This window comes from Callorhinus ursinus, unplaced genomic scaffold (assembly GCF_003265705.2).
Source record: "Callorhinus ursinus isolate GAN/ISIS: 27379988/994484 unplaced genomic scaffold, GSC_fseal_2.0 scaffold1, whole genome shotgun sequence".
Classification (NCBI taxonomy): domain Eukaryota; kingdom Metazoa; phylum Chordata; class Mammalia; order Carnivora; family Otariidae; genus Callorhinus; species Callorhinus ursinus.
This window is the reverse complement of record NW_027397063.1, coordinates 138,562,112-138,589,369: the sequence shown is the minus strand read 5'-3', so window position 1 is coordinate 138,589,369 and position 27,258 is coordinate 138,562,112. Positions and strand designations below refer to the sequence as shown.

Genomic DNA, 27,258 nt, shown 5'->3' with positions numbered 1-27,258 from the left:
AAAACTGAATTTATCTTTTCATCCTTGCACTTGACATTTTTTTGTTTTATTTGGTATATTTAGGATTATTATGTCTACTTGATTAACTGATCACTTTATCATTAGGAAATGACCTTCTTTATCCCTAGTAATATTCTTTGATCTCAAATTTACTTTGTCTAATATTTAATTATTAGATATCATTACAGACTTCTCTCAACTACTATTAGTCTGGCACATCTTCTTCCATTCTTTTGCTTTCAACCTACTTGTGTCATTATATATACAATAAGTTTCTTGTAGGCAGTATAGAGTTGGGTCTTGGTTTTTGGACCAATAAGACATTTTTTGCCTTATAATTGAGGTATTTAGACTGTTCACATTTTATGTGATTGTTGATATTGTTAGGTTTAAGTATACCTACTTGCAATTTGTTTTCTATTTGTTCCAGAAGCTTTTGTTCTTTTTTCTCTTTTTTCTGTCTTCTTTTTGATGAACTGTTTATTATTCCATTCATCTCCTTGGTTATTAGTTATATAACTATTTGTTTTGTGCAGTGGCTACTTTGGGGTTTAATAGTATCATCTTTAACATAACACAGTCTAATCTCAAGTGATATTACACCATTTAACATTAGTATAAGAATCTTATAATAGTATAATTCCACTTTTTCCCTTCCAGATTTTACATTGTACATACACACACGCTTTTTTTAAATTTTTATTATGTTAAGTTAATCATCATACATTACATCATTAGTTTTTGGTGTAGTGTTCCATGATTCATTGTTTCCATGTAACGCCCAGTGCTCCATTCAATACGTGCCCTCCTTAATACCCATCACCAGGCTAACCCATACTCCAACCCCCCTCCCCTCTAGAACCCTCAGTTTGTTTGTCAGAGTCCACAGTCTCATGGTTTGTCTCCCCCTCCAATTTCCCCTTCCTGCTATCTTTTTTTTTCTTAACATATAATGTATTATTTGTTTCAGAGGTACAGGTCTATGATTCAACAGTCTTACACAATTCACAGTGCTCACCACAGCATATACCCTCCCCAGTGTCTATCACCCAGCCACCCCACGCCTCACACCTGCCACCACTCCAGCAACCCTCAGTTTGTTTCGTGAGATTAAGAATTCCTCATATCAGTGAGATCATAGGATACACGTCTTTCTCTGATTGACTTATTTCGCTCAGCATAATACCCTCCAGTTCCATCCACGTTGTTGCAAATGGCAAGATTTCATTCCTTTTGATGGCTGCATAATATTCCATTGTATATATAAACGACATCTTCTTTATCCATTCATCTGTCTATGGACATCTTGGATCTTTCCATAGTTTGGCTATTGTGGACATTGCTGCTATAAACATCGGGGGGCACGTACCCCTTCGGATCCCTACATTTGTATCTTTGGGGTAAATACCCAGTAGTGCAATTGCTGGATCGTATGGTAGCTCTATTTGCAACTGTTTGAGGAACCTCCATACTGTTTTCCAGAGTGGCTGCACCAGCTTACATTCCCACCAACAGTGTAGGAGGGTTCCCCTTTCTCTGCATCCCCGCCAACATCTGTCATTTCCTGACTTGTTAATTTTAGCCACTCTGACTGGTGTGAGGTGGTATCTCAATGATGTTTTGATTTGGATTTCCTGATGCTGAGCGATGTTGAGCACTTTTTCACATGTCTGTTGGCCATTTGGATATCCTCTTTGGAAAAATGTCTGTTCATGTCTTCTGCCCATTTCTCGACTGGATCATTTGTTCTTTGGGTGTTGAGTTTGATAAGTTCTTTATAGATTTTGGATACTAGCCCTTTATCTGATATGTCATTTATAAATATCTTCTCCCATTTTGTCGGTTGTCTTTTGGTTTTGTGGACTGTTTCTTTTGCTGTGCAAAAGCTTGATGAAGTTCCAATAGTTCATTTTTGCCCTTGCTTCCCTTGCCTTTGGCAATGTTTCTAGGAAGAAGTTGCTGCAGCTGAGGTCGAAGAGGTAGCTGTCTGTGTTCTCCTTTAGGATTGTGATGGACTGCTGTCTGACATTTGGGTCTTTCAACCATTTTGAGTCTATTTGTGTGTGTGGTGTAAGGAAATGGTCCAGTTTCATTCTTCTGCATGTGGTTGTCCAATTTTCCCAACACCATTTGTTGAAGACACTGTCTTTTTTCCATTGGACATTCTTTTCTGCTTTGTCGAAGATGAGTTGACCACAGAGTTGAGGGTCCATTTCTGGGCTCTCTATTCTGTTCCATTGATATACGTGTCTGTTTTAGTGCCAGTACCATACTGTCTTGATGATTGTAATAGGTTTGTAATAGAACTTGAAGCCCGGAATTTTGATGCTGCCAGCTTTGCTTTTCTTTTTCAATATCCCTCTGGCTATTCAGGGTCTTTTCTGGTTCCATACAAATTTTAGGATTATTCCATTTCTTTGAAAAAAGTGGATGGTATTTTGATAGGGATGGCATTAAATGTGTAGATTGCTCTAGGTGGCATTGACATCATCACAATATTTGTTCTTCCAATCCATAAGCATGGAACGTTTTTCCATTTCTTTGTGTCTTCCTCAATTTCTTTCATGAGTATTTTATAGTTTTCTGAGTACAGATCCTTTGCCTCTTTGGTTAGATTTATTCCTAGGTATCTTAGCTTTGGGTGCAATTGTAAATGGGATTGACTCCTTAATATCTCTTTCTTCTGTCTTGTTGGTGTATAGGAATGCCACTGATTTCTGTGCATTGATTTTATATCCTGCCGCTTTACTGAATTTCTGTATGAGTTCTAGCAGTTTTGGGGTGGAGTCTTTTGGGTTTTCCACATAAAGTATCATATCATCTGCAAAGAGTGAGAGTTTGACTTCTTCTTTGCCGATTTGGATGCCTTTGATTTCTTTTTGTTGTCTGATTGCCGTAGTTAGGACTTCTAGTACTATGTTAAATAGCAGTGGTGATAGTGGACATCTGTGCTGTGTTCCTGACCTTAGGGGGAAATCTCTCAGGTTTTCCCCATTGAGAATGATATTCGCTGTGGGTTTTTCATAGATGGCTTTTATGATATTGAGGTATGTATCCTCTATCCCTATACTCTTAAGAGTTTTGATCAAGAAAGGATGCTGTACTTTGTCAAATGCTTTTTTGGCACCTATTGAGAGGATCATATGGTTCTTGTTCTTTCTTTTATTAATGTATTGTACCAAATTGATTGATTTGCAGATGTTGAACCAACCTTGCAACCAAGGAATAAATCCCACTTGGTTGTGGTGAATAATCCTTTTAATGTACTGTTGGATCCTACTGGCTAGTATTTTAGTGAGAATTTTTGCATCCATGTTCATCAGGGATATTGGTCTGTAATTCTTTTTGATGGTGTCTTTGTCTGGTTTGGGGAACAAGGTAATGGTGGCCTCATAAAATGAGTTTGGAAGTTTTCCCTCCATTTCTATTTTTTGGAAGAGTTTCAGAAGAATAGATATTAATTCTTCTTGAAATGTTTGGTAGAATTCCCCTGGGAAGCCATCTGGCCCTGGGCTCTTGTTTGTTGGGAGATTTTGGATGACTGCTTCAATTTCCTTAGTGCTTATAGGTCTGTTCAAGTATTCTATTTCTTCCTGGTTCAGTTTTGGTAGTTGATACATCTCTAGCAATGCATTCATTTCTTCCAGATTATCTTATTTGCTGGCATACAGTTGCTCATAATATGTTCTTATAATTGTATTTCTTTGGTGTGGGTTGTGATCTCTCCTCTTTCATTCATGATTTTGTTGATTTGGGTCATTTCTCTTTTCTTTTTGATAAGTCTGGCCAGGGGTTTATCAATCTTATTAATTCTTTCAAAGAACCAGCTCCTAGTTTCGTTGATCTGTTCTACTGTTCTTTTGGTTTCTATTTCATTGATTTCTGCTCTGATCTTTATTATTTCTCTTCTCATGCTGGGTTTAGGCTTTATTTGCTGTTCTTTCTCTGGCTCCTTTAGGTGTAGGGTTAGGTTGTGTATTTGAGACCTTTCTTGTTTCTTGAGAAAGGCTTGTATTGCTATATACTTTCCTCTTAGGACTGCCTTTGCTGCATCCGAAAGATTTTGAACAGTTGTGTTTTCATTTTCATTTGTTTCCATGAATTTTTTTAATTCTTCTTTAATTTCCTGGTTGACCCATTCATTCTTTAGTAGGATGCTCTTTAGCCTCCATGTATTTGAGTTCTTTCTGACTTTCCTCTTGTGATTGAGTTCTAGTTTCAAAGCATTGTGGTCTGAAAATATGCAGGGAATGATCCCAACCCTTTGGTACCGGTGGAGACCTGATTTGTGACCTAGTGATCTATTCTGGAGATTGTTCCACGGGCACTAGAGAAGAATGTGTATTCTGTTGCTTTGGGATGGAATGTTCTCAATAGATATGTGAAGTCTAGTTGGTCCAGTGTGTCATTTAAAGTCTTTATTTCCTTGTTGATCTTTTGCTTTAGATGATCCATCCATTTCAGTCAGGGGGGCGTTAAAGTCCCCCACTATTATGTATTGTTGTTGATGTGTTTCTTTGCTTTTGTTAATTGGCTTATATAATTGGCAGCTCCCACATTAGGGGCAAAGATATTTACAATTGTTAGATCTTCTTGTTGGATAGACCCTTTAAGTAGGATATAGTGTCCCTCCTCATCTCTTATTATAGTCTTTGATTTGTCTGATATAAGGATTGCCACCCCAGCTTTCTTTTGGTGTCCATTAGCATGGTAAATGGTTTTCCACCTCCTTTCAATCTGGGGGTGTCTTTGGGTCTACAATGAGTCTCTCATAGACAGCATATTGATGGGTCTTGTTTTTTTATCCAATCTGATAGCCTGTGTCTTTTGATTGGGGCATTGAGCCCATTTACATTCAGGGTAACTATTGAAAGGTATGAATTTAGTGCCATTGTAATGCCTGTAAGGTGACTGTTACTGTATATTGTCTGTGTTCCTTTCTGGTCTATGTTGCTTTTAGGCTCTCTCTTTTCTTAGAGGACCCTTTTCAATATTACTTGTAGGGCTGGTTTTGTGTTTGCAAATTCCTTTACTTTCTGTTTGGCCTGGAAGCTTTTTATCTCTCCTTCTATTTCCAATGACAGCCTAGCTGGATATAGTATTCTTGGCTGCATATTTTTCTCACTTAGTGCTCTAAATATATCATGGCAGTCCTTTCTGGCCTGCCAGGTCTCTGTGGATAGGTCTGTTGCCAATCTAATGTTTCTACCCATGTAGGTTACAGATCTCTTCTCCTGAGCTGCTTTCAGGATTTTCCATTTGTCTCTGAGACTTGTAAGTTTTACTATTAGATGTCAGGGTGTTGACCTATTTTTATTGATTTTTGAGGGGGGATTCTCTGTGCCTCCTGGATTTTGATGCCTGTTTCCTTCCCCACATTAGGTAAGTTCTCTGCTATCATTTGCTCCAATATACCTTCTGCCCCTCTCTCTCTTTCTTCTTCTTCTGAGATCCCAATTATTCTAATATTTCTTTGTCTTATGGCATCGCTTATCTCTTGAATTCTTTTCTCATGATCCAGTAGTTGTTTATCTCTCTTTCTCTCAGCTTCCTTATTTTCCATCCTTTGGTCTTCTATATCACTAATTCTCTCTTCTGCCTCATTTATCCTAGCAGTTAGAGCCTCCATTTTTGATTGCACCTCATTAATAGACTTTTTGATTTCAACTTGGTTAGATTTTAGTTCTTTTATTTCTCCAGAAAGGGTTTCTCTCATAGCTTCCATGCTTTTTTCAAGCTCAGCTAGTAGCTAGTATCCTTATTATCGTCATTCTGAACTCTAGTTCTGACATCTTACTAATGTCTGTATTGATTAGGTCCCTGGCAGACGGTACTGCCTCTTGTTCTTTTTTTTGAGCTGATTTTTTCGTCTTGTCATTTTGTCCAGAGGAGAATAAATGAATGAGAGAACAAAATGCTAACAGGGTAACAACGACCCCAGAAAAATATACACTAAACAAATCAGAAGAGACCTTCCAGGAAGCGGTCGTTTTTCTGTTCAGAGAGTTGCTGCTATTCTTTTCTTTGATCTCCTGTTGAATTCATAGGTGTTCAGAATGGTTTGATCCCTATTCAGCTGTATTCCTGAGACCAGACAAAATCCAGGGCTCCTACTCCTCCGCCATCTTGCTCTTCCCCACCATACATGCTTTTATAAACCTCACAATACACATAGCTATTATTGTAGTTTAAATGGTCAAATTATCCTTTAGAGAGATGCTAGGAACTGTGAATTTAACCTTGTTGAGTGCTTGATATATGTGTATTCCTAAAAATAGTCATGAGGATTTTTTCCTGGGAGGCAGTTAACTGGAAACAGTTTGATCCTTTCAGATCCTGTTTTTATGATGTGTTAGGTGGGTCTGGAGCAGTGCTCAGTCTAGGACTAATTATTCCCCACTACTGAAGCAAGATCTTCCTGAGTGTCCTTTCCAATGCTCCATGAATTAAGAATTGTTTCCAGGGGCGCCTGGGTGGCTCAGTCGTTAAGCATCTGCCTTCGGCTCAGGTCATGATCCCAGGGTCCTGGGATCGAGCCCCGCATCAGGCACCCTGCTCAGCGGGAAGCCTGCTTCTCCCTCTCCCACTCCCCCTGCTTGTGTTCCCTCTCTCACTGTGTCTCTCTCTGTCAAATAAATAAATAAAATCTTAAAAAAAAAAAAAGAATTGTTTCCATTCTGTCTGGTGGGAAAAAGAACTATTTTAGGCCTTGTGTGAATAACTGGCTCTATTCTCTAATCCTTCTGGGCTGTTTCATTGCTGGCCTTGGGTTATTTCCTCATATACACATACTCTGCTGAATAACTGAGAGAAACCCTCTGGAGATCTCTGGGATTCTCTCCCTCTGCAACATTCTGTCCTGGGCACTCTGGTCACCTTGTTCTATTCCTCCTCTCAGCTTCACCTCAACTCAGTCTTCAGTGTAAAACAACAATCTGATAGCATACTCTTGTTTAAAATTTTTCCAAAATGCACTATTACTACAATAGAATGAGACTAAATACAGCTGTGTTGGATGACCCACATTAGAAGAAATGATGCCTTAGTTTCCTGTAGATTCTTCAGTATAACCCAGGAGCTGGCTTTCTGTGACGTAGAAAGCTTGAATCATTGAGAGACAGGGAAGTGGCCAATCTACAAAAAGATTTACAACTGGAAAACAATGGGTAGGCCATACAAGGCAGGTTTATAAGTGACCATCAGGAGGTAGGGCCTAAGTGCTATGGACACTGAACTCCAAGTGCCACAGTCTTGGGAAATAAGATAACCTTCAAGAATTCAATGGGGGATGGGGCGCCTGGGTGGCTCAGTCATTAAGAGTCTGCCTTTGGCTCAGGTCATGATCCCAGAGTCCTGGCATCGAGCCCTGCATCGAGCCCTGCATCAAGCTCCCTGCTCAACGGGAAGCCTGCTTCTCCCTCTTCCATTCCCCGTGCTTGTGTTCCCTCTCTCACTGTCTCTCTCTCTATTCAAAAAACAAATAAATACTAAGTAAAATCTAAAAAAAAAAAAAAAAAAAAAAATTGATGGGGGAAAATCAATCCAGAGAGAAGGACTAAGACTTTTGTACTAAAAGGAGTGAATGGCATATGGAAGCCAGATTCCTTCCTTTCTTAAAGTCCTTAATTTTTCACCTTTCATTTTGATATAATTTTGGACTCAAATGAGCTTCAACAAGTAGTAAAAATGAGTTCACTTTACTGTCCTAAATAGTAACATCTTATGGAGCCATAGTATAGTTACAACAAACAACAATTTAACATTGAGACATTACTATTAACTAATTTACAGACCTTATTCAAGTTTTGCCTGTTTTTCCACCAAAGTCCTTTTCTGGTCCAGGATCCAATCTGGGATTCAGATAGGATTTAGCTGTCATGCCTCCTCAGTCTCCTACAATTTGTGATAGTCCATCTAGTCTTTCTTGGATTTTAATGACCTAGACACTTTTGAAAAGTACTGGCCAGTTAGTATGTAGGACACTTTGGTTTGACTGATGCTTCCTCATGATTAAATCTTGGTAATGCGTTTTTCCCAGGAATACCAGGAGGTGATGTTGTACACTTTTTAGTGCCTTATACCAGTAGGCACAGGATGTCAATCAGCTTATCACTTGTGATATTAACTTTGATCGCTTGTTGGGGTGGTAGCTATCAGTTTTCTGCACTATAAAAAAAATCACAATTTTTTCTTTTGTAATTATCTTGTGGAGAGGTAATTTGGGTTTTATTTCTTATTTCTCATTATACTTTTACCCACTAATTTTAGCATCCATTGATAATGCCAGATTTCATTTGACTAAGAAAAATAAAGTGACACTGTTAAGATTTACACTTAGTGAAAAGGCTTACATGTTTTTCACTATCTGTCCTTGACAATTTTTCAAAGTACATTTCTCATCACTACATTGGAAAATCCTGAGTTCCAATCCCACCATTACCTTCAGAGACCCAAACTTCAAATGATCTTTTATGCCTATGAGTATATTTTCTATCTGGAGTGTACAACCCTTCAGTCCTTCACCCATCCCCATTATATCTGCTTGGCATACCGTCATCCACTCTTCGAACAAAATTCAAAAAGCCCTGGGGGGTTTGAAGAAGAATAAGAAGCACCAGGAATCTGTCTCCCCACATAGACAACAATTGCAGTGGCAAAATCTGTCTGATGTAACTGCTTCAGAATTCTGGAACCTACTGAAGGCTTACAACTTCCAGGAGAAGGCTTGGGTAGTAAATTGAGGTTGATTTTGGTCAATTTCAGCTCTTAGCACAGTAGTAGCTGCCCATTCCCCACCTCAACCCCCATGGCAGGCAGCTATTCATGTGTTTTGGGGGCAGCTTACACAAAGTTTATAGGAGCTAGGGTAGACAAAAAGGACGCAGTCCTCCAAATATCAAGAATCTGTTCTTCAATCACTGATGGCTGCTTCTGATCACAGGTGCAGACAAAAAGGCAGGCAGCCACTCTTGTTGTACCTCCCTCATTGTTGCAAGTCTCTCTCCCTCTGGATAAAGTGACTTCCAGATTTAAAGAGACAGCATCCTGCCCCCTCACCTCCCCTCACCCCACCGCATTTTTCTGTTTTTCATCTTTGGGGAATGAGACATTAAAAAGCAGCTACATGTATTGGAAAAATTAGAAAGTAACTCCATGAGCCCAGGGAAAGGCAAAGACTCAGAAAAGACCTGGAAAGGCCTTGCGTTTACACAGCAGACTGATCCTCAGAACAAGGACACCCTACAATAAAAAAAAAAAAAACCTAGGTAAATAAACAAAATAAGAAAAAAATAGCAAGTCCTGGGGAAGTGGGAAAATCTGATTTGCAGAGTTACCTTTATTAGAGTCAAATGTCCAGTTTTCAACAAAAATTTTTTAAAAAATATCAAGGCATACAAAGAAACAGGTAATCACGGCCTATTCAAAAGAGAAAAGTAAATCAACAGAAACTGTCTCTGAAAAAAACCTGATGGTAAATGTACTAGACAAAAACTTTAAAGCAACTATCTTAAATATGCTCTAAAAGTACTAAAGGGAGTTGTGTAGAAAGTCAAGAAAACAGTGCATGAACAAAATGTAAACATAAATAAAAAGAAAAACCTAAAAACAAAGTATGGAGATAAAAAGTACAATAAATGAACTGGAAAATACACTAGAGAGATTCAAAGGCATACTGGAACATGAGGAAAGAATCAGCGAACATTAAGATAGGAAAATGAAAATTACTGAGTCTGGGGAACAGAAAGAAATAGATTGAAGAAAAGTGAACAAAGCCTAAGAGACCTTTAGGACACCATCTAATGGACCGACATAAGTTTGTGAAAGTTTGAGAAAGAGGAGAGAGAGAGGGAGAGGGGCAGACAGAATATTTGAAGAAAGACTGGTTGAACACTTCCCAAATTTGGTGAAAGACCTGAATATAAACATCCAGGAAGCTCACTCAACTCCAAGAAAAATGATCTTAAAAAAAAAAACAAAAAAACCCCACAGGGAGACACACAATGCTCAAAGTTTCAAAGGCCAAAGACAGAGAGCAAAAGAGAAATGTCCTAAATCTCAGATTTAGTGATAGGTATCATGCAAAATATCCTTCCAACAACAGGATTAAATTAGAAATCAGTGACAATACAAAAACTAAGACATCCATAAGTTTATGGAAATTAAATAACACATTCTTAAACAACCAATGGATCAAAGAAGAAATCATAAGGGAAGGTAGAAAATACTTAGAGATGAAGGAAAATGAAAACACAATATACCCAAACTTATGAGACACAGCAATGCTAAAGGGGTTCTTTTTCAAACTTTTCCCCAAAATTGAAGGAAACATTTCCCAACTTGTTCTGAGAGGCCAGGATCATCCTGATACCAAAGCCAGAGAAAGACACTACAAGAAAACCACAGATCAATATCCCTGATAAACACTGATGCAAAAATCCTTTAAAAAATACTAGCAAACCTAATTATGCAGCATATTAAAAGTATTATACACCTCGAACAAGTGGGATTTGTTCCTGGGATGCAAGAATGGCTCAAAATACAAAAATTATCAATGGAATACACTACAGTACTACCCAAAGCAAACTACAGAGTCAGTGCAATCCCTATCAAAATCCCAATGATGTTTTCTCTAGAAATAGAAAACCCCATCTAAAAATTCATATGCAATCTCAAATCACTCTAAATAGCCAAAACAATCTTGAAAAAGAAAAACAAAACTGGATGACTCAGACTTCTTGATTTTAAAAACTTACTATAAAACTATAGTAATTAAATCATTGTGGTCCTGGCATAAAGACTGACTGACATATAGACCAACAGAATATAGAATACAGAGGCCAGAAATAAACCCTCCCATATATATGATCAAATGATTTTTGACAAGGGCGCCAAGAATATCCTATGGAAAAAGGACAGTCTTTCCAGCAAATGGTGCTGAGAAAACTGGTATCCACTTTCAAATGAATGAAGATGGAACTAACACCATATAAAAATTAGACCAAATGGATTAAAGACCTAAATGTAAGACCTAAAACTATAAAATTCTTAGAGGAAACATTGGACAAAAGCTTCATGACATTGGATTTGGCAACAATTTCTTGAATATGACACCAAAGGCACAAGCAACAAGTGAAAAAATTGCACAGGCACATTGGACTTCATGAAAATTTTGTGCATCAAAAGATATTATCAATACAATTTTTTTTTTACATGAACAGACTCATATCAATACAAAGCAACCTACAGAATGGGAGAAAATGTTTTCAAGTAACATATTTAAAATGGATCAATATCCAGAATATATAGTGAGTTCTTAAAATTCAACAACAAAAAAACCTGATTAAAAAAATGGCAAGGGCGCCTGAGTGGTTCAGTCATTAAGCATCTGCCTTCGGCTCAGGTCATGATCCCAGGGTCCTAGGATCGAGTCCCACATCGGGCTTCCTGCTCAGCGGGGAGCCTGCTTCTCCCTCTGCCACTCTCCCTGCTTGTGTTCGTGCTCTCACTATCTCTGTCTCTGTCAAATAAATAAAATCTTTAAAAAAAAATCATTCTTAAAAAAATAAAAAATTAAAATTAAAATTAAAAAATGGCAAAAAACTTGAATAGATACTTCTAAAAAGAAGACATGCAAGTGACAATCCACACATGAAAAGATGCTCAATATGACTAATAATTAGGGAATGCAAATCACAACTATAATGAGATATCACCTCACATCCATTAGGATGCCTACTATCAACAAAAAAGAAAATAACAAGTTATCGGTTTGGATATAGAGAAATTTGAACACTTGCACACTGTTGATGGGAATGTAAAATAGGAAGGCCATCATGGAAAACAGAACAGTGGTTCTTCAAAAAATTGAAAATAGAATTATCAGAGGATCTAGCAATTCCATTTCTGGGCATATATTCAAAAGAACTGAAAGCAGGGTCTCAAAAAGATACATCCATGTTCACAGCATCTTCCACAACAACTAAAAGTTGGAAGGAACCCAACTGACCACTGACAGATGAATGGATAAGCAAAATGTGGTACATACATAGAACAGAGTATTATTTAGCCTTAAAAAACACAGAAATTCTGACACAAACTACATGGATGAACCTTGAGGACACGGCTAAGTGAAATAAGCCAGTCACAAAACAACAAATACTGTATGACTCCGTTTATGTGAGGTACATAATTATAGTAGTCAAATCATAGAGACAGGAAGTAGAATGGTGGTTGCCAGGGGCTGGGGTAAAAGGGAATAGGGAGTTAATGTTTATTTAATAGGTACAGAGTTGCAGTTTCACAAGATGAAAAACGTTATGGAAATGAACAGTGGTGATGGTTGTACAACATCATGAATATATTAATAACAGTGAACTGTATACTAAAAAAGGGTTCACATGGCAAGTTTTACATTTATTTTACCACAGTCAAAAAAAAATTAGAAAAACTTCATCCAGCCTTTCCTCCTTGGCCCAACTCATGTAGTTGGGTTTTTCCCTCCACAGGGCTCGATGGCACCTATAAGCCTATCACAGGATTTGCTATATTTTATTGTGTGGTGGATTTGCAAGTTTGTGGCTGTTCCTTGATCTTATGTGTGATGTTTATGAAGATATATTGGAGACACTGTATGTTTTCTGAGGAGTATACTCTGGATCTCTGTAATTCAAGAATTTATTGTCAGGAGGCTGCAGGTTTACAGCTGAAATTGCTGCTAGACATTTCAATGAAAGAAAAGTTGTCCAGAGGACATTATGGGAGATAAAGAGTGGGGGGAAACTTGGCAGTGGGATTTTTAAAAAGCCTAAAGTAGACCACCTGTTGGCTGATGGAAAAGGGATGTCACTCATTCACCAAAAGGTAGTAGGAATCTGGGAAAGGACAGAGAAGGTAGAAATTCAGTATTATAAATTTGTTTTTGCTGAGTAAAATGGGATTACAAAAGGTAGAAATGTGGACTTAAAACCTTTTATGATTATGAAAGTAATAAATGTTCACTTTATAAAATCTGAAATATACAGATGGGTGTTACAAAAACAGAAATCATATGTACTTTTACCACCCCGAGTTAACCACTGCAGGCACTGTGGAATACATCTGTCCTATCTACCTACTCTACCTATCTACCTACTCAGCAGGCAACCATAAAAATGACCGTGCCAACTTTAACCATGCAAAATGATCTTAATGAATGGGGAAATTGCACCTATTCCATAACCTTTCAAATTTGTTATCAAAACATTAAAAGCTCTCAATATCAATTACAGATGTGTCCTGATAAATGTGCAAAAGAATAAACAGTAAATCTAATATTTATTCCTGTAATCCAGAACATTAGAAACATCGAGAATTAAAGTCTTTTTGTTTTGTTGTTCTGAAAAAAGAGTTATCAAGAGTAGTTTGGGGTGCCTGGGTGGCTCAGTCAATTGAGCGTCCGACGCTTGGTTTCAGCTTGGGTCGTGGGACTGAGCCCTGGACGGGCTCTGCCACAGGCACAGAGCCTGCTTGGGATTCTCTCTCTCCTTTGCCCTCTGCCCCTCCAGCACTACCAACCACACCCCCCACCCCGGCTCTCTGAAAAAAATTAAAAATTAAAACAAAAAAAAGGGTAGTTTGAGGAGTGCTTGCTGCTTTTTTCTCATGTAACTCACCGTACAGAGAGAGCATCTTTTCTTTGCCTTGGACAACTGTCTTACTCCCTTTCTAACTCTGGCTCAGCTCCCAGCATTTTATCCTTTGTGCTTTCACGGTTGGAAAATACCTCCCAGAATTCCTTTAGTGTAAAGGGTTTTTTGTTTTGGATTAGGCTTTTTTGTTTTGGTTTGGTTTGCATTTGTTTTGTTTTGCTTTGTTTTTTGCCTACATTGCTTCCTCTGAGACTTCATTCTTTTCTTAAAAAAAAAAAAAAAACTTCCCTTTTTTACGGAGATGATTTCACTTCCACTAAGTTCCTCTGGCTGCCTACTTAGAACCTCTTAAGTGGCACCACTGTCAACATTCCTAAAGTCTGCTGTTTCTTCTGCAACTCCATTTATATTAGATTCAAATTTCCCTTCCAAAATTATTGCTTTTAGCTTCTTTGTTACTCTTTTGTCTTTGTTGCGCAATTCCCTTTCAATGATCAGTTTTTGTAAAATGCTATGTGGATTTACCACTAGCAGACAAGGAAGAAACATAGCTACATGCTTTGCTGTCTGTGTGTGAACTAAATAATAAATGCAAAGCAACCAACTGCTGACAGATTTTCATGTAAGTGCATGATTGATTACTGGTGATGATGCACGCCTATTATTTACATAGTGATTTGTTCACTGAAGAGCTAATAGCAAAGTTTGTACTTCATGCAATTACCCCCAGTGAATACAACATGGTAACTGAAATCTGAACCATGTTCTGGGGGACTGGGGTTATCTGGCTGAAATCTGTCCATATTAAAGCCCTGTGAAAGTAAGGATTGCCTCTGTGGGAGCACCATTATATATAATAATTATAAAAATGATGCTAACTTAAAATACATGTACATTTTAGATACATACATATTTTTTATTATATATACTTTAAAATTTTTACATTTTAAATTAGCATCATTCTACAATGAATATATATTCTGATATTTTATTTAGCCTTATGTTATATATATTTTCCCACACTGTTATATATGCTTGGGAAATATGATATTTAATAGCACAACGGACTTCTACCCTAAGAATGGAAATTAATTTCCAACTGAGAACATATAGGTTATTGCCAAAGTGTTCGATACTAGAGATAATGTTGTGAGAACATATGCTTACACAGATCATTCAGTACTTCTATGATTATTTCCTATGCATAAATTTTCTAGATGTGGAATGACTACATTAAAGGATATAAATAATTTGAAGGCTTTTGATACAGACCTAGGTATATTTTTATTTACTTCTTCTTGTCTCCAAAGTCAGCTTCCAACTTTGAGGGTTGTACTGCATTTTTAAAAATTAATTTTCCATTATTCATAGCATGCTTAAATGTGTCCAGTGAAATTAACATTGGACATTTGCACTTTTGTTGTTGTAAGTTGTCCACTCAAGTCCTTTGCTCACTTTTCTCTTGGGATACCTGTCTATTTCTAGGCGATTTATATGACCTCTTTCTATTTAGCACCTCTTTACAGACACTGTCTCAAAAATGAACGAGTGTGGAACTCCAAAAACCCCAGGCTGTTATTGCCCTCCTGTCCATTTGTTACATAAGTGAGATGTATAAATATAAAATCACACCACAATTCTGATGTGTTTTTAGCTGGTTCTAATAACTTTTAGAGCTGGTTATAAGAGTCCAATTACTAACATTCACTTTCCTCAATGATGCACATAAAAGACTCAACTCTTAATTATTAACCTTCTTTTCTTTTTTTAAAGCAAGATAAGTGTACTGGAAACAGAGAAGAAAGCCCACACCAAAAATCTTTAACTAGACTTTGATTTTGGCATGACCCATGTTTTACAGTTCCATAGTCAGTTCTTTGTCCCTCAAACTCCCACTTCTTCATTCTCTTCTATGATCTGTCCCGCTGCCCTGGTCTTGTTTTGTGAAACAAGTGACTTGCTTTCACGTTAAAGCATTATTATTTAAAAGAAGGCTTGTAAAGAGGGCAATAAGAGTATGGGAATTTGGGGGTGCCTGGGTGGCTCAGTCGTTAAGCGTCTGCCTTCGGCTCAGGTCATAATCCCAGGGTCCTGGGATCGAGTCCCATGTCGGGCTCCCTTCTCAGGGGGAGGCCTGCTTCTCCCTCTCCCACTCCCGCTGCTTGTGTTCCTGCTCTCACTATCTCTGTCTCTGTCAAATAAATAAATAAAATCTTTGGGGAAAAAAAAAGAGTATGGGAATTTGGGTTATCAATGGGTGAGAATGATTTTCTAGAGGGGTTGCTTTCTGACACCAGTCACGCTTTACCACATAAGGGAATGCTTGCCTATTCAACTTAGCACTAGCAGCTCTGAACAACCACCAAATGCTATTAAAAAACCTATCATGGGGCGCCTGGGTGGCTCAGTTGGTTAAGTGACCAACTCAGGTCATGATCTCAGCGTTCTGGGATCGAGCCCCGAGTTGGGCTCCACGCTCAGTGGAGAGTCTGCTTGAGGATTCTCTTTCCCTCTCCCTCTGACCCTCCCCTGCTCTCTCTGTAAAATAAATGAATAAATCTTAAAAAAAAAAAACTGTATCATTACATTGCAACCAACTGCTCACATTCTGATGTTCGGTGCAGACTGCCATCCCAACCTGACCGCAGAAGGTCATCTGCTCAATGGCCAAGGAAGGCGTGGTTAACGCGAAACATATAAACCAACCTACGTACTACATCTCAGGCAAAATGAAGAAAAATTTTTAAAAACAATGATCTCTTGTTAAGTTTGAAAATACCTATTTTAATTGAAGGAGAAGGTGGCTGTAGCATAATTTCTTATAGCAACTTTATCTAGTTATAAAACTCATGTAGGATGTACACTTCAAGATAAAGGTATAAGAATTAATGGCAGAAAACACACCTGCAGTTTTGGGAGTCTTTCCCACAGTACCCAAGTTCAAATACTGAACGTCAGAAACCTGGGGGGGGTCTCGTGTTAGAAAAGGTAATGATGCCGTGGCCTCTATTTTGATGGCTCAGAGGCTTTTATGCTCACCACTGCTGTGGGGATTCTAGGGCTGGATTTTTATATTTTGCAGTTACTATAAGTACAGCAATTTTCCAAAAACAGAAGTCCTGGGCAATGCTACCTGCCCTTTTGTATCCTTTCCTGTCAATCTAAGGCAGAGTATGGGTTATTTCAGGAATATAGGCTGCCCAGTGAAGGTCAGGACAACTCCTGCCAAAAAGAGGTCAACCTCTAGAGAGGAATCCAGATGATGCGGTTTTAAAGCAAGCAAGCTAGTGAGCCATATCATTACCAGCCCGTAGGAGGGGCTGGCTTAGCCAGGGCAGGACAGCAATGGTACAGACGAACTCTCTGGATAAATTTGTCCTTAAATCTATGTCCTACCAGATGTGGTCTGTTCTTGGTTAGAATAAGGAAAGGCAGAAAATATACTGCATTTGTCAGCAATTAGCTTGCTTTCCTACACAAATATTCATCAAATCCCTCCTCTGCACCAGACCCAAAAGTAAAGCTGAAGAAGGGATATCTAAGCCAAGAGCTGAAAGCTGAGGAACAGTCAAGTAGAAGGAGGAGGAGCATGTTCTAGACAGGGAAATCAAAGTACATTTAAAGAACTGAAAAAAGCTGGGGTACAAAACACAGAGTAGGGCAAAGAGAGTCAAGAGACAAGGCTAGAAACTAAATGTCAGATCATACATGGTTCTGTAAATCTGTTAAGTTAGAGATTATCCATGAATAATGGGGGATCATTGAAAGGTTTGAAGTCAATGAGTGACAAGATGAGTCTTGCATTTTAGAGAAAGCATGATGCTTCCACTGTGCAGAAGAGAGTGGGCAGGGCAAGAACAGGCCTTGAGAGAGGCCACCGGGACCCTGCAAGCACAAGATGGTGGTGGTCTTCATGACACCGTCCATGGGAATGAAGAGAAAGGACAGTCTGTGATGAGTTTTGGTGGCTTGACAGAATAGGGCAGGATGGCACAGGAACAGAGGGCAAGATGATGCCTGCATTCTTGATGGGCAACTGCAGGGAAATGAATTTCATTCTCTGACACAGGACGTAAGAAGAGAAACAGTTTTAAGGAGGTGATCATGGGTTTGTTTTAACCCTGCAGTATCTGAGGTGTTTATGGTGCATCCAGTGGAAATGCCCAGCAGACAGACGGGCAGTGGTTAACTGGAAAGAGGGATATCCCTATTAAATGGGGCAGTAACTCCTTAGAGCAGCTGCTTAGCAGAGAACTATCAAGATGCCCAACCTCTTGGGTTTGACCTGCAACTGGACTGCTCAGTACTTCTGGCCTCCATCACCATAAACCATAATCACCATAAACTATCATTTAGATTTCAGGCCACTGACTATGAAGAGAAAGAACAGACAACTCCAAGTCCATTTCTGTTTAAAGAGAAAAATCTACTTGGTTATTTCTTTTTTTCTTTTCTTATCCAGGATTAATTTCATTTTAAAAACAAATACAAGCTATCAATTCACTCTTCTCAACTCAACTGGACAGTCTACCTGTGGTATAACTGTCAGGTAAAAACATAAACATCTTTACAACTTGGTGGTCCCAAGTTTTTTAAAAAACCACTTCACAGAAAGGAAAGAAATATGAAAACAGCTCAAGAAATACACTAACAAGCAAAAATATATGGGGGATAGAGGAACACATAGTTTTGACTTAACTGAAGAAACTGAGAGGAGACTGGTCTACATAGGAAAATGTGCATCCTGGAAAGTCAGGTGGGAAAATTTTAGAATAGGAATTTATGACTTGAATCTCCCCCATTTCCTGAATAAAAATGACATCTTGTGGTATTTATACTTCATGGCTCAGACACCTACCTCACTTGGCTCTACTCCTTCCTTACTTTAGCCTTTACTTAAAGGAGTCTGAAAAACTTGGGGATATAGCCTAAGAAGAAAAATAACCACACATAATATTCCCCTTTCTGTGGCTACTTGAGACCTTTGTTACTAGAAAATTCCTAAGGAAAATTTAAATATTAAGTCTGTGGCTTTACTGAATCAAGTCCCCCAGTTAATATTTAGAAAACACCCTCTGTTTGGGCTAATAACATTGTTGATGGTACCTATCATAGAGGGATAGCCAAACAAAGTCTGTGTCTCAAAACCAGTGTTAAATCAATTTCAGCGTTGAGAGGGAAAAAAAGGTGAGTCTAAAATCACAAGAAGTGCAGACATATCTAGGACCCTTGTCCTTCTGGATCCACGCTTCCTTCAGGATCTTCATCATTATAAATGTTCTCTGCCATTTGCCACACTTGCATGATACTGTCTTCTGATACAGAACAAATCACCCAAGGTTCACTGGGATTCCAGAAGAAATCAGATATCTTGGCAGTGTGACCACCATGAATAAACAACAATTCTGGTGGCCCATCTTCTGCATCTTCTGGGGATTGTTCCTCTCCAATTTTACTTAAATCCCAGACATTCAGTCTGCGATCAGTACCACTGGAAGCCAAAATAGTCTCATTGTGAGGCGACCACTGAACCTGGAATATTTCATCCTTATGTGATTCAAAGGAATGCAACTTAAGTTTCAGATTTCTCAGATCCCACAAGGCAACAGTCTTGTCAGCTGATCCTGTGGCCAGAATGAACTTGCTATAAGGATTGACAGATAGGCAGTTCACTTCAGCAGTGTGAGCATCAACTGAGTGGCTTTGGTTTGGAAGTATTGTTTGAACAAGTATCCCAGATCATAAGTTTCTGATCATCAGCAACTGACCCAAACAGAGACTCATGGAGCAAATGACAGGAAACATCTTCTACTACCGCTGTATGTCCTGTAAAGATGGTCTTCGCATCCACCATTTTTCCTTCCTTTGGAACAGCACTGATGTCCCAGAGGCAGATGGTATGGTCGTCTGAAGCACTAAGTAAGTGCCCACTGAGATTTGGGTTCCAAGAAAGTCCATAGCCTTCCTTCTGATGTCCACGAAGACACAAGTCTGGGTTGCACTCTCCAGAAGGGTCTGGTTTGGAAGGATGTTTTGTATAGTCAAAAACAAGAACATCACTGGATGGAGTCTTTGTTGCAACGATGCAAGGGTTCTGGGGCATATAACGTGCCCGGTTTACTTCTCCTTCATGGCTGATCTTGATTTCTATTTCAATTTTTCCACTAACTGAGCCAAAACCTCCAAATTCTCCTTTCTCACTGTCGTAGTGTGAGGCATCAAACTGAGCATCGTCGTTAGGGAGCTGCACACTGGCTATCACAAGATGGTTTTGTTCATCTGACGTGTGTGTTGCCAGGACAAGTCGATGAATGCTGAAGTCTTTCCCTTCCAGTCTGGTTACATCTGGAAGCCACTGTGCAGTTAGGCTAGGCCACTCCAGAGCATTGGGTCATCACCAAATCGTAAAGAAAAGGGGTGTTCTTTTTCCATATTTTGTACTCTCCGTTGATCACATGTTCTTCTACTGCGTCATCAAAGGCTGCTTCCTTGTCGGCCATGGCGGGCAGGCCTACTTGGTTATTTCTTGAGAAAAATTAGAAAATGAAAAAAAGAAAATTTTCCCCCTATACTTAGTGGGGCACAATTTTTTAAATTGCACAGTGACGTCAGAAACATGAACTGGTAAGTATCATGTTAATATTGGCTTAAATGTTGTTACTGGCAGAATCATTAACTGCTCGGGAGATGGCTCAGGTCCCTACTCATCTAGCACAGGAGGGAGCTCACATTCTGATGTCCGGTGCAGACTGCCATCCCAACCTGACTGCAGAAGGTCATCTGCTCAATGGCCAAGGAAGGCATGGTTAACGTGAAACATATAAACCAAGCTACATACTGCATCTCAGGCAAAATGAAGGAAAATTTTTTAAAAACAATGATCTCTTAAGTTTGAAAATGCCTATTTTAATTGAAGAAGAAGGAGGCTGTAGCATAATTTCTTATAGCAACTTTATCTAGTTATAAAACTCATGTAGGATGTACAGCATAGCTTCTCATTTCCTCTTCTTAAATAAAATATTTAATTCAAACAATTACCTTGCTTTATTATTTTTTTTCAGGAGACACGGTCAATTGGTTATACCTTTATTAGCCAGATCTTATACTATGTTCCAACTGAGGGTTCAAAGATCCCCCTGAAACTGAATGGGAAGAAATCAGAGAGGGGGACAAACCATGACAGACTCTTGACTCTGGGAAACGAACTGAGGGTTGTGGAAGGGGAGGTGGGTGCGGGAATGGGGTAACTGGGTGATGGGCATTAAAGAGGGCACGTGATGTGATGAGCACTGGGTGTTGTATGCAACTGATGAATTATTGAACACTACATCAAAAACAATGTACTACATGTTGGCTAATTGAAAAAACAAAACAAAACAAAACAAAACAAAGATCTTCCTGAAACTGTGAACTGTGCACAGAACCTGGCATATATGTGAGTCTACACATTTTTCTGGGAAGAGAATTTAGAACCCTCAGATTCTTAAAGCAGTTTACATTCAAAACAGACTAAGAATCACTGTCTTTTATCTACCTTCCACTATGATTCTACTACAGTGTATAGTAAAAATATAGGGCATAAATTAGGGGTTGACAGGTTTTCTCTTCTCTTAAGGATATGTTTTCTTTCGTAGGACCCTAATCTGGAAAGAACCTCAAAAGCTAACAAGTTCATCCACCTACCTTTAGGCGAAATACCTCCAAAATTACCCAAGTCAGATGAAAACTGCAAGTCTGTTTATTTCTCCCTATGGGAAAGCAATTCCAGCACCTCATTCTGTAACCTATTACATTTTTTAACAACCACTATAAAATTTATCTTTGGTCTGTATGTGCTCCAGTTTAGGTCCTAAATTGCCTTATTACTATTTTTCTTCACTTTATACACAGCTATAAATGTGTGTTAATCTTTTCCAGGGAAGATATATTGCAACGTTCTTGTCACAGGCCATTTTTAAAACCAGTGACTGTGGTGATCAATATTGTATACATACAACACAGCTCACGCAGGTTAGGCAGACGTCTGGCCATATACTAGAACATGAGTGTGATCAAGTTACTAGTAACAAGAGTTCAGAGTCTCAAAGAGCTGGGGAAAATCTCTCAGATGACCCAGTGCAGGAAGAAGAGGCTCTCCTGCTGCTTCTGTCAGTCAGAGGCATGAATGTGAGGCATCTGGTGGAGATCCGACCTAACCATGGGCCCAGAATGTGTGGCCACCTCAGCAACCCTCAGCCTTAGCCTGACCTGTGATTATGGTCCTGTTGCCCTCCCCAAGGGACACTGTGCACTCCAGCCCTCCCATATACACTGGCCACCTGACTCCCCCTACTCATCTGCCTTTTGCATAGCTTTGTTTCCTGTGGTCCTCTCTCTATGAATACTGGGCACCTCAGTCCTCCCACCTCCAGTGGCTTTCCTGGGAACAGTACACCCCTTCTGGACCAGGCACCCCAACAAACTTGTCCACTGTCCCGTGGGTTGCCTTCCCCAATAAGGTCTGACCCACAGCCTCAGCATAGGGGTGCCCCCGATCAAGTCTGTCCTTCCCTGAGTACTCTCTCTAAGGTACTTAAGGTACCTTAGAGAGTTCTTTGTAAATCTTATGGTTACTCTTTTTTCAAGGCTAATGATGTTTTACATTAAAATTCTCCTATTTAAATCACTGTGTGGTTTCTCCCTTCTGATTGGACCCAGACTGAAATAATCACAATGAAAACTTATTCTTTGATTACTGTCATGGATTGTATTGGCTAACAGTGCATCTTCTATTCTTATTTTTCCTTCTAGTTTAACTGTATTGTGGTTAAAGAATGTGGACTATACAATTCCAACTTACTGGAATTTGTTGATGTCCTTTTAACATAATGCATGGCCCACTTTTTTTTTTTTTAGACTTTTTATTTATTTATTTGACAGAGAGAGACAGCGAGAGAGGGAACACAAGCAGGGGGAGGGGGAGAGGGAGAAGCAGGCTCTCCGCTGAGCAGGGAGCCTGATGTGGGGCTCGATCCCAGGACCCCGGTATCATGACCTAAGCCAAAGGCAGACGCTTAATGACTGAGCCACCCAGGCACCCCGCATGGCCCACTTTTTAAAGATGTTTCTGAAAACTGAAAAATTAGTTTCTGTTTTCAGGGTACAATCTTATTAAAATATTTATACCCTTCATATAGGGGTCAGCAAACTTTTTCTGTGAAGAGCCAGATAGTAAATACTATAGACTTGTGAGCTATAAGGTCTGTGTTGTAACTCCTCAACTCTTATCAAGGAACAAAAGCAGCCACAGACAATATGTAAACAAATGGTCTGTGTGGCTATATTCAATTTATTTACAAAAATAGGCAGTGTGGGGGTAGGGGGCACCTGGGTGGCTCAGTTGCTTGAGCATCGACTCTTGACTTCAGCTCAGGTCATGATCTCAGGGTGCTGGGATCAGCCCTGCGACAGGCTCTGTGCACAGTGGGGAGTCTGCTGGAGATTTTCTCTCTCCCCCTCTCCCTCTGCCCCTCAGAGCGTACACTCTCTCCCTCTCAAATAATCTTTTAAATAATAAAATAAAAAAATAAAAAACTTTACAAATAGGCATAGCCCACAGGCCATAGTTTATCGACCCCTGCTCTACATCATTATTTTTAGCTACTTTGTCTGTAAAGCAATGAGAAAGAGGAGTTAAATCTCTCAATACTACTGTGTTTTTTGGATTTCCTCCTGAGTGTTTTTGGTCCTTTGTTTATATAGTTCTATGCTCTAAAATTTGACACAAAAAGTTCATAGTTATTATGTTCGCCTGTGAATTTTATTCCTTATCATTGTAGAATTTCCTTTGTTCTGTTGAAAGTTTTTTTGGTACATTAAACCTTACAGTTAATATTAAAAAATATTTAGAAAGAAAATATAAAATAAGAATAAAATTAAGATCAAAGAGAAGTTTAACAATAAATCCAATTGGAATAAATTTACCTATTAAAAGAAAGCAAATCTAAGAATGTGGCAAATACCAAAACCTGGTCTGTAAGATAGATGTGAAAAAGAGTGTCCCAGAACTTTTACCTATAATGGATTCTGCATCTGTCTTTCCTTTTTATTGTATTTGAGAGAGTGTGTGTGTGGGGAGGAGCAGAGGGGGAGGGAGAGGGACAAGCAGACTCTGCGCTGAGCACAGAGCCCGACAGTGGGGCTTGATCCCAGGACCCCGAGATCATGACCTGAGCTGAACCAAGAGTCAGACGCTCAACTGACTGAGCCACCCAGGCACCTCTGCATCTGTCCTTCTTAAGACAGTTTTATCTGTCTTTTTAAATCTTTCTCTATAAATATAACTATTATCCAGTATATCACATATTGCATCAATTTATATATATGCATATAGATTTTTTTAATTTGATATCATTTTGAGTCTCTTATATAAGAGAGTCTAGTTTGTGTCAGTCTCTCCTCTGTTCACTGGAGCCTCATCTGTTTCCTGCCCTTGGCCTAAGAGACAGCTGGCTATGTGGGTTCAGCCCCCACACTCTGAGCTAGAGCAGCTAGGGTTCTGTTTTCCACATAGCTTCAGGCAATAGATTTTCTATACCAAATATCCTTCTACTTTGGGGTTTGGGGATGTTCCCTGGGGTTGGGGGATGTTCCCTTACTTCATTGTGAGCCCACTGCCACTTTTTTTTTGTGACTGCTCTACTTCACATATGCCATTATTTAATGTAACCCAGAGTTGATGGATTTTCCCCTCTTTCTTTTTCACCCCATTGAACCAAACCTTTATTTGCTAAATATAATTAAGTCTAAGGAATTATTCATCCAAATTGCATTTGCCTTTCCTTAAAAGCCACAAAGCAGAAAAAGACAAATCCTAGCAGCTTTGAGAGAACTGAAGGTCTGTCTCTGCGAGGAACCAGACCTAAGTTCCCAGGGGTTACAGGGATCCCCAGTCCTTGGATCCCCAAATCTGGAGAGGTTTTCAGGAGTCTTCATGGAATTTCATCAACCCACCCTCTGGCTGGCTGCTCTGTAGGAATCATGTGTCAAGCACTGGGTCCCCTTCAAGTTTGGGTAAAATTGTTTAGTTGGTCCAAACTCCAAGTTTCTGCAGGGCTCTTTCCATCTTTTCAGTGGTCTTGTGTCATCTTGTCTTCACTTAACTTTACTTACTTCCTTCTATCTCTGTGGAGATTTAGGGGAGTATGCTCTAGATCTGTGTGCCTGCTTCTGCATTCCTCGGGAGTCCTGCATGCCAAGTACAAGTCTAAAACATCTTTTTGAGAGAGAACTGGCCTCCATAACCATTTCTTCTTCCTTCTTGGAATTCATTTCTCGAATTTCCTACCTCCTCCCATTAAGACGGCTTTGAGATTCTGCCTTAAATACCTATTGAAATGAATAAGCCATCTAGTTTTAAAATGAAGGAGAAATTTAGTGTTTCTAGGCCAAATAATCTTCTGACATTTCTCTTGGTTCCAGCTTTGAAAAGAAGTAAAATGGTATAGAAATTCAAGGCATCACGAAATTCAAGTAAAATCACTTTCACCTCAGCAGTGTTCTGAGAGACACACCACCAGGTGAGCTCTTACCAGTGGGATGAGCAGGCTAATGAGGTCTGTCAGAGGTTTGCTGAGCAGCAGCAGATCCTCGGCGGCTTGAGTGTCCCCTCCTGAGCCAGACTTCTGTGCCTTGAGAGAGGACGAGACAAGGGGCGGGGGGGTTGCTGGTGATTAGTCAGTTTGGCCAGAGGAGACAGATCCACTCAGTCCAGGAGAGGAAGGGGGCTGAGGAAGCAATCCCCTGTGGCCCCCTGAGGAGAGGTCATGCCTTGTTATAACAGGACAAGGGGCGCAAACAATGCCACTGCCTCCAGCTCAGGCTACAGAGGCCCACCCGGACGGCCCACAGATAAAGCAAGACCAAGGCTGTCCTTGAAAGAATGATGTTGATGTTCATGTACTGGGGGGGCGGGGACTCTCTCTCTTTCCAACCATGCTGGCATGGGGTGCTGCTACCCCCATCTTTTGGGTGAGAAAACTGAAGTTCAGAGAAGTAGTTTGTCGAAAGCCCCACAGACAATGAGTGCCAAAGCCAGACCCCAAATCACAGATGCTCGTTTCTTGCGGGCATTTTTATGCACATTATCTGAAGCTACTATCATTGTATAATGCTGCTCTGCTCTCCTTCTCTGTACGCATGCACGTGCTTGAATACCATCTAGAAGGTTGGTCCAACATACCAGCACACGGACAGGCCTCAGACACAGGTCTCCGTTGCCGAGACAGGACAGGCTTAAGTTGCATTGGAAAAAGAAAATGAGAAGCAAGTGGTTCTACTCTTAAGTGTGTCTGCTCTCAGGAGTTTTATGGGACTGTCTAATCTCTACTATAAGGGATGAATAATTTTATACTGAAAAAAGGCACTGACTAGTGTGTTTGCTACAGTATATACATATTTCATTCACACACTTCTTCGCTATTTTTAATTTCACTCAGAAGAAACCAAACCTCTTGTACGGACTGACCTCTGCCAGAGCCTTCAGAGCCGGCTGCAGACTGCCTGTCTCGGGTTATTAGCCTGGACTCTAGGACCCTTCTCATGAAGGCCCTGTTCCTTCTGGACAGAACTTGAGCTGCCTGCTTTCTCTGGCTCAGAGGGACTTGCACCTCTCGATAGCCAAGGGGAACCACCATAATCGTAGCATGGAGCTTCCCTCTCTCCTCCCCACCCCCACCTCCAATCTTCCCAACTGATTTTACCAGAAAGGTAGAATTTCCTCCAGAAAACAAATGTGCGGCACTACCCCAGAGGTCTGAACCCTTCAGACTCTTGGCTGCTGATTCTGGCTTCAGAATCACAGTGCAAGATAGGAGCACTGGGTGCTATGCACAAACAATGAATCATGGAACACTACATCAAAAACTAATGATGTGATGTATGGTGATTAACATAACATAATAAAATAAATTAAAAAAAAGAATACTGGCCTTTTCACATGAACACATTATTCTTTAGAGCAAATGGATTCTCTCTTGGGGAAGATAAGGCAGTCTTGCAAACCAGCACCTGGACCGAGAGGGGGGCATGATATGATGTCACCGCTTCCTTACCAAACCCACACAGGCAAGCAGATGGGGCCACAAAAGCAAGTGCACACTGTAGGACTCTCCCACCAGGACATCCAGTGTCCTCCATAGCCTCTAAATCCACATAGCCATTTGTTATTGTTACCAAGAAGCAGCCAGACCCTCCCCACCAGTATTCAGGTACCACCTCCTTGCAAAGCTGCCAAGGGTTCCAGAAAGAGAATGCTGCCTCTCTGCACAACCAAGAACTTCACATCTGGAATGCACTAGAAACTCCTCTCCTTATTGGGATTTCATCAAGATAAAAAGCTTTTGCACAGCAAAAGAAACAGTCCACAAAACCAAAAGACAACCGACAGAATGGGAGAAAATATTTGCAAACGACATATCAGATAAAGGGCTAGTATCCAAAATCTATAAAGAACTTATCAAACTCAACACCCAAAGAACAAATAATCCAATCAAGAAATGGGCAGAAGACATGAACAGACATTTCTCCAAAGAAGACATCCAAATGGCCAACAGGCACATGAAAAAGTGCTCAACATCACTCGGCATCAGGG

At 39.8% G+C, this 27,258-nt stretch overlaps 1 protein-coding gene and 1 pseudogene across 4 annotated transcripts in view; both read right to left on the bottom strand.

The window, feature by feature from the left end:
* ULK4 (unc-51 like kinase 4) overlaps positions 1-27,258 on the bottom strand; it is a 608,666-nt gene that overhangs the window by 150,343 nt on the left and 431,065 nt on the right. For all 4 annotated transcript variants that reach the window (XM_025883716.2, XM_025883719.2, XM_073901588.1 and 1 more), the window contains one exon: positions 25,199-25,297. In XM_025883716.2, coding sequence (XP_025739501.1) covers positions 25,199-25,297 — 99 coding nt within the window. The remainder of the gene's footprint in view (positions 1-25,198; positions 25,298-27,258) is intronic.
* LOC112832902 (histone-binding protein RBBP4 pseudogene) lies at positions 18,748-20,133 on the bottom strand (annotated as a pseudogene).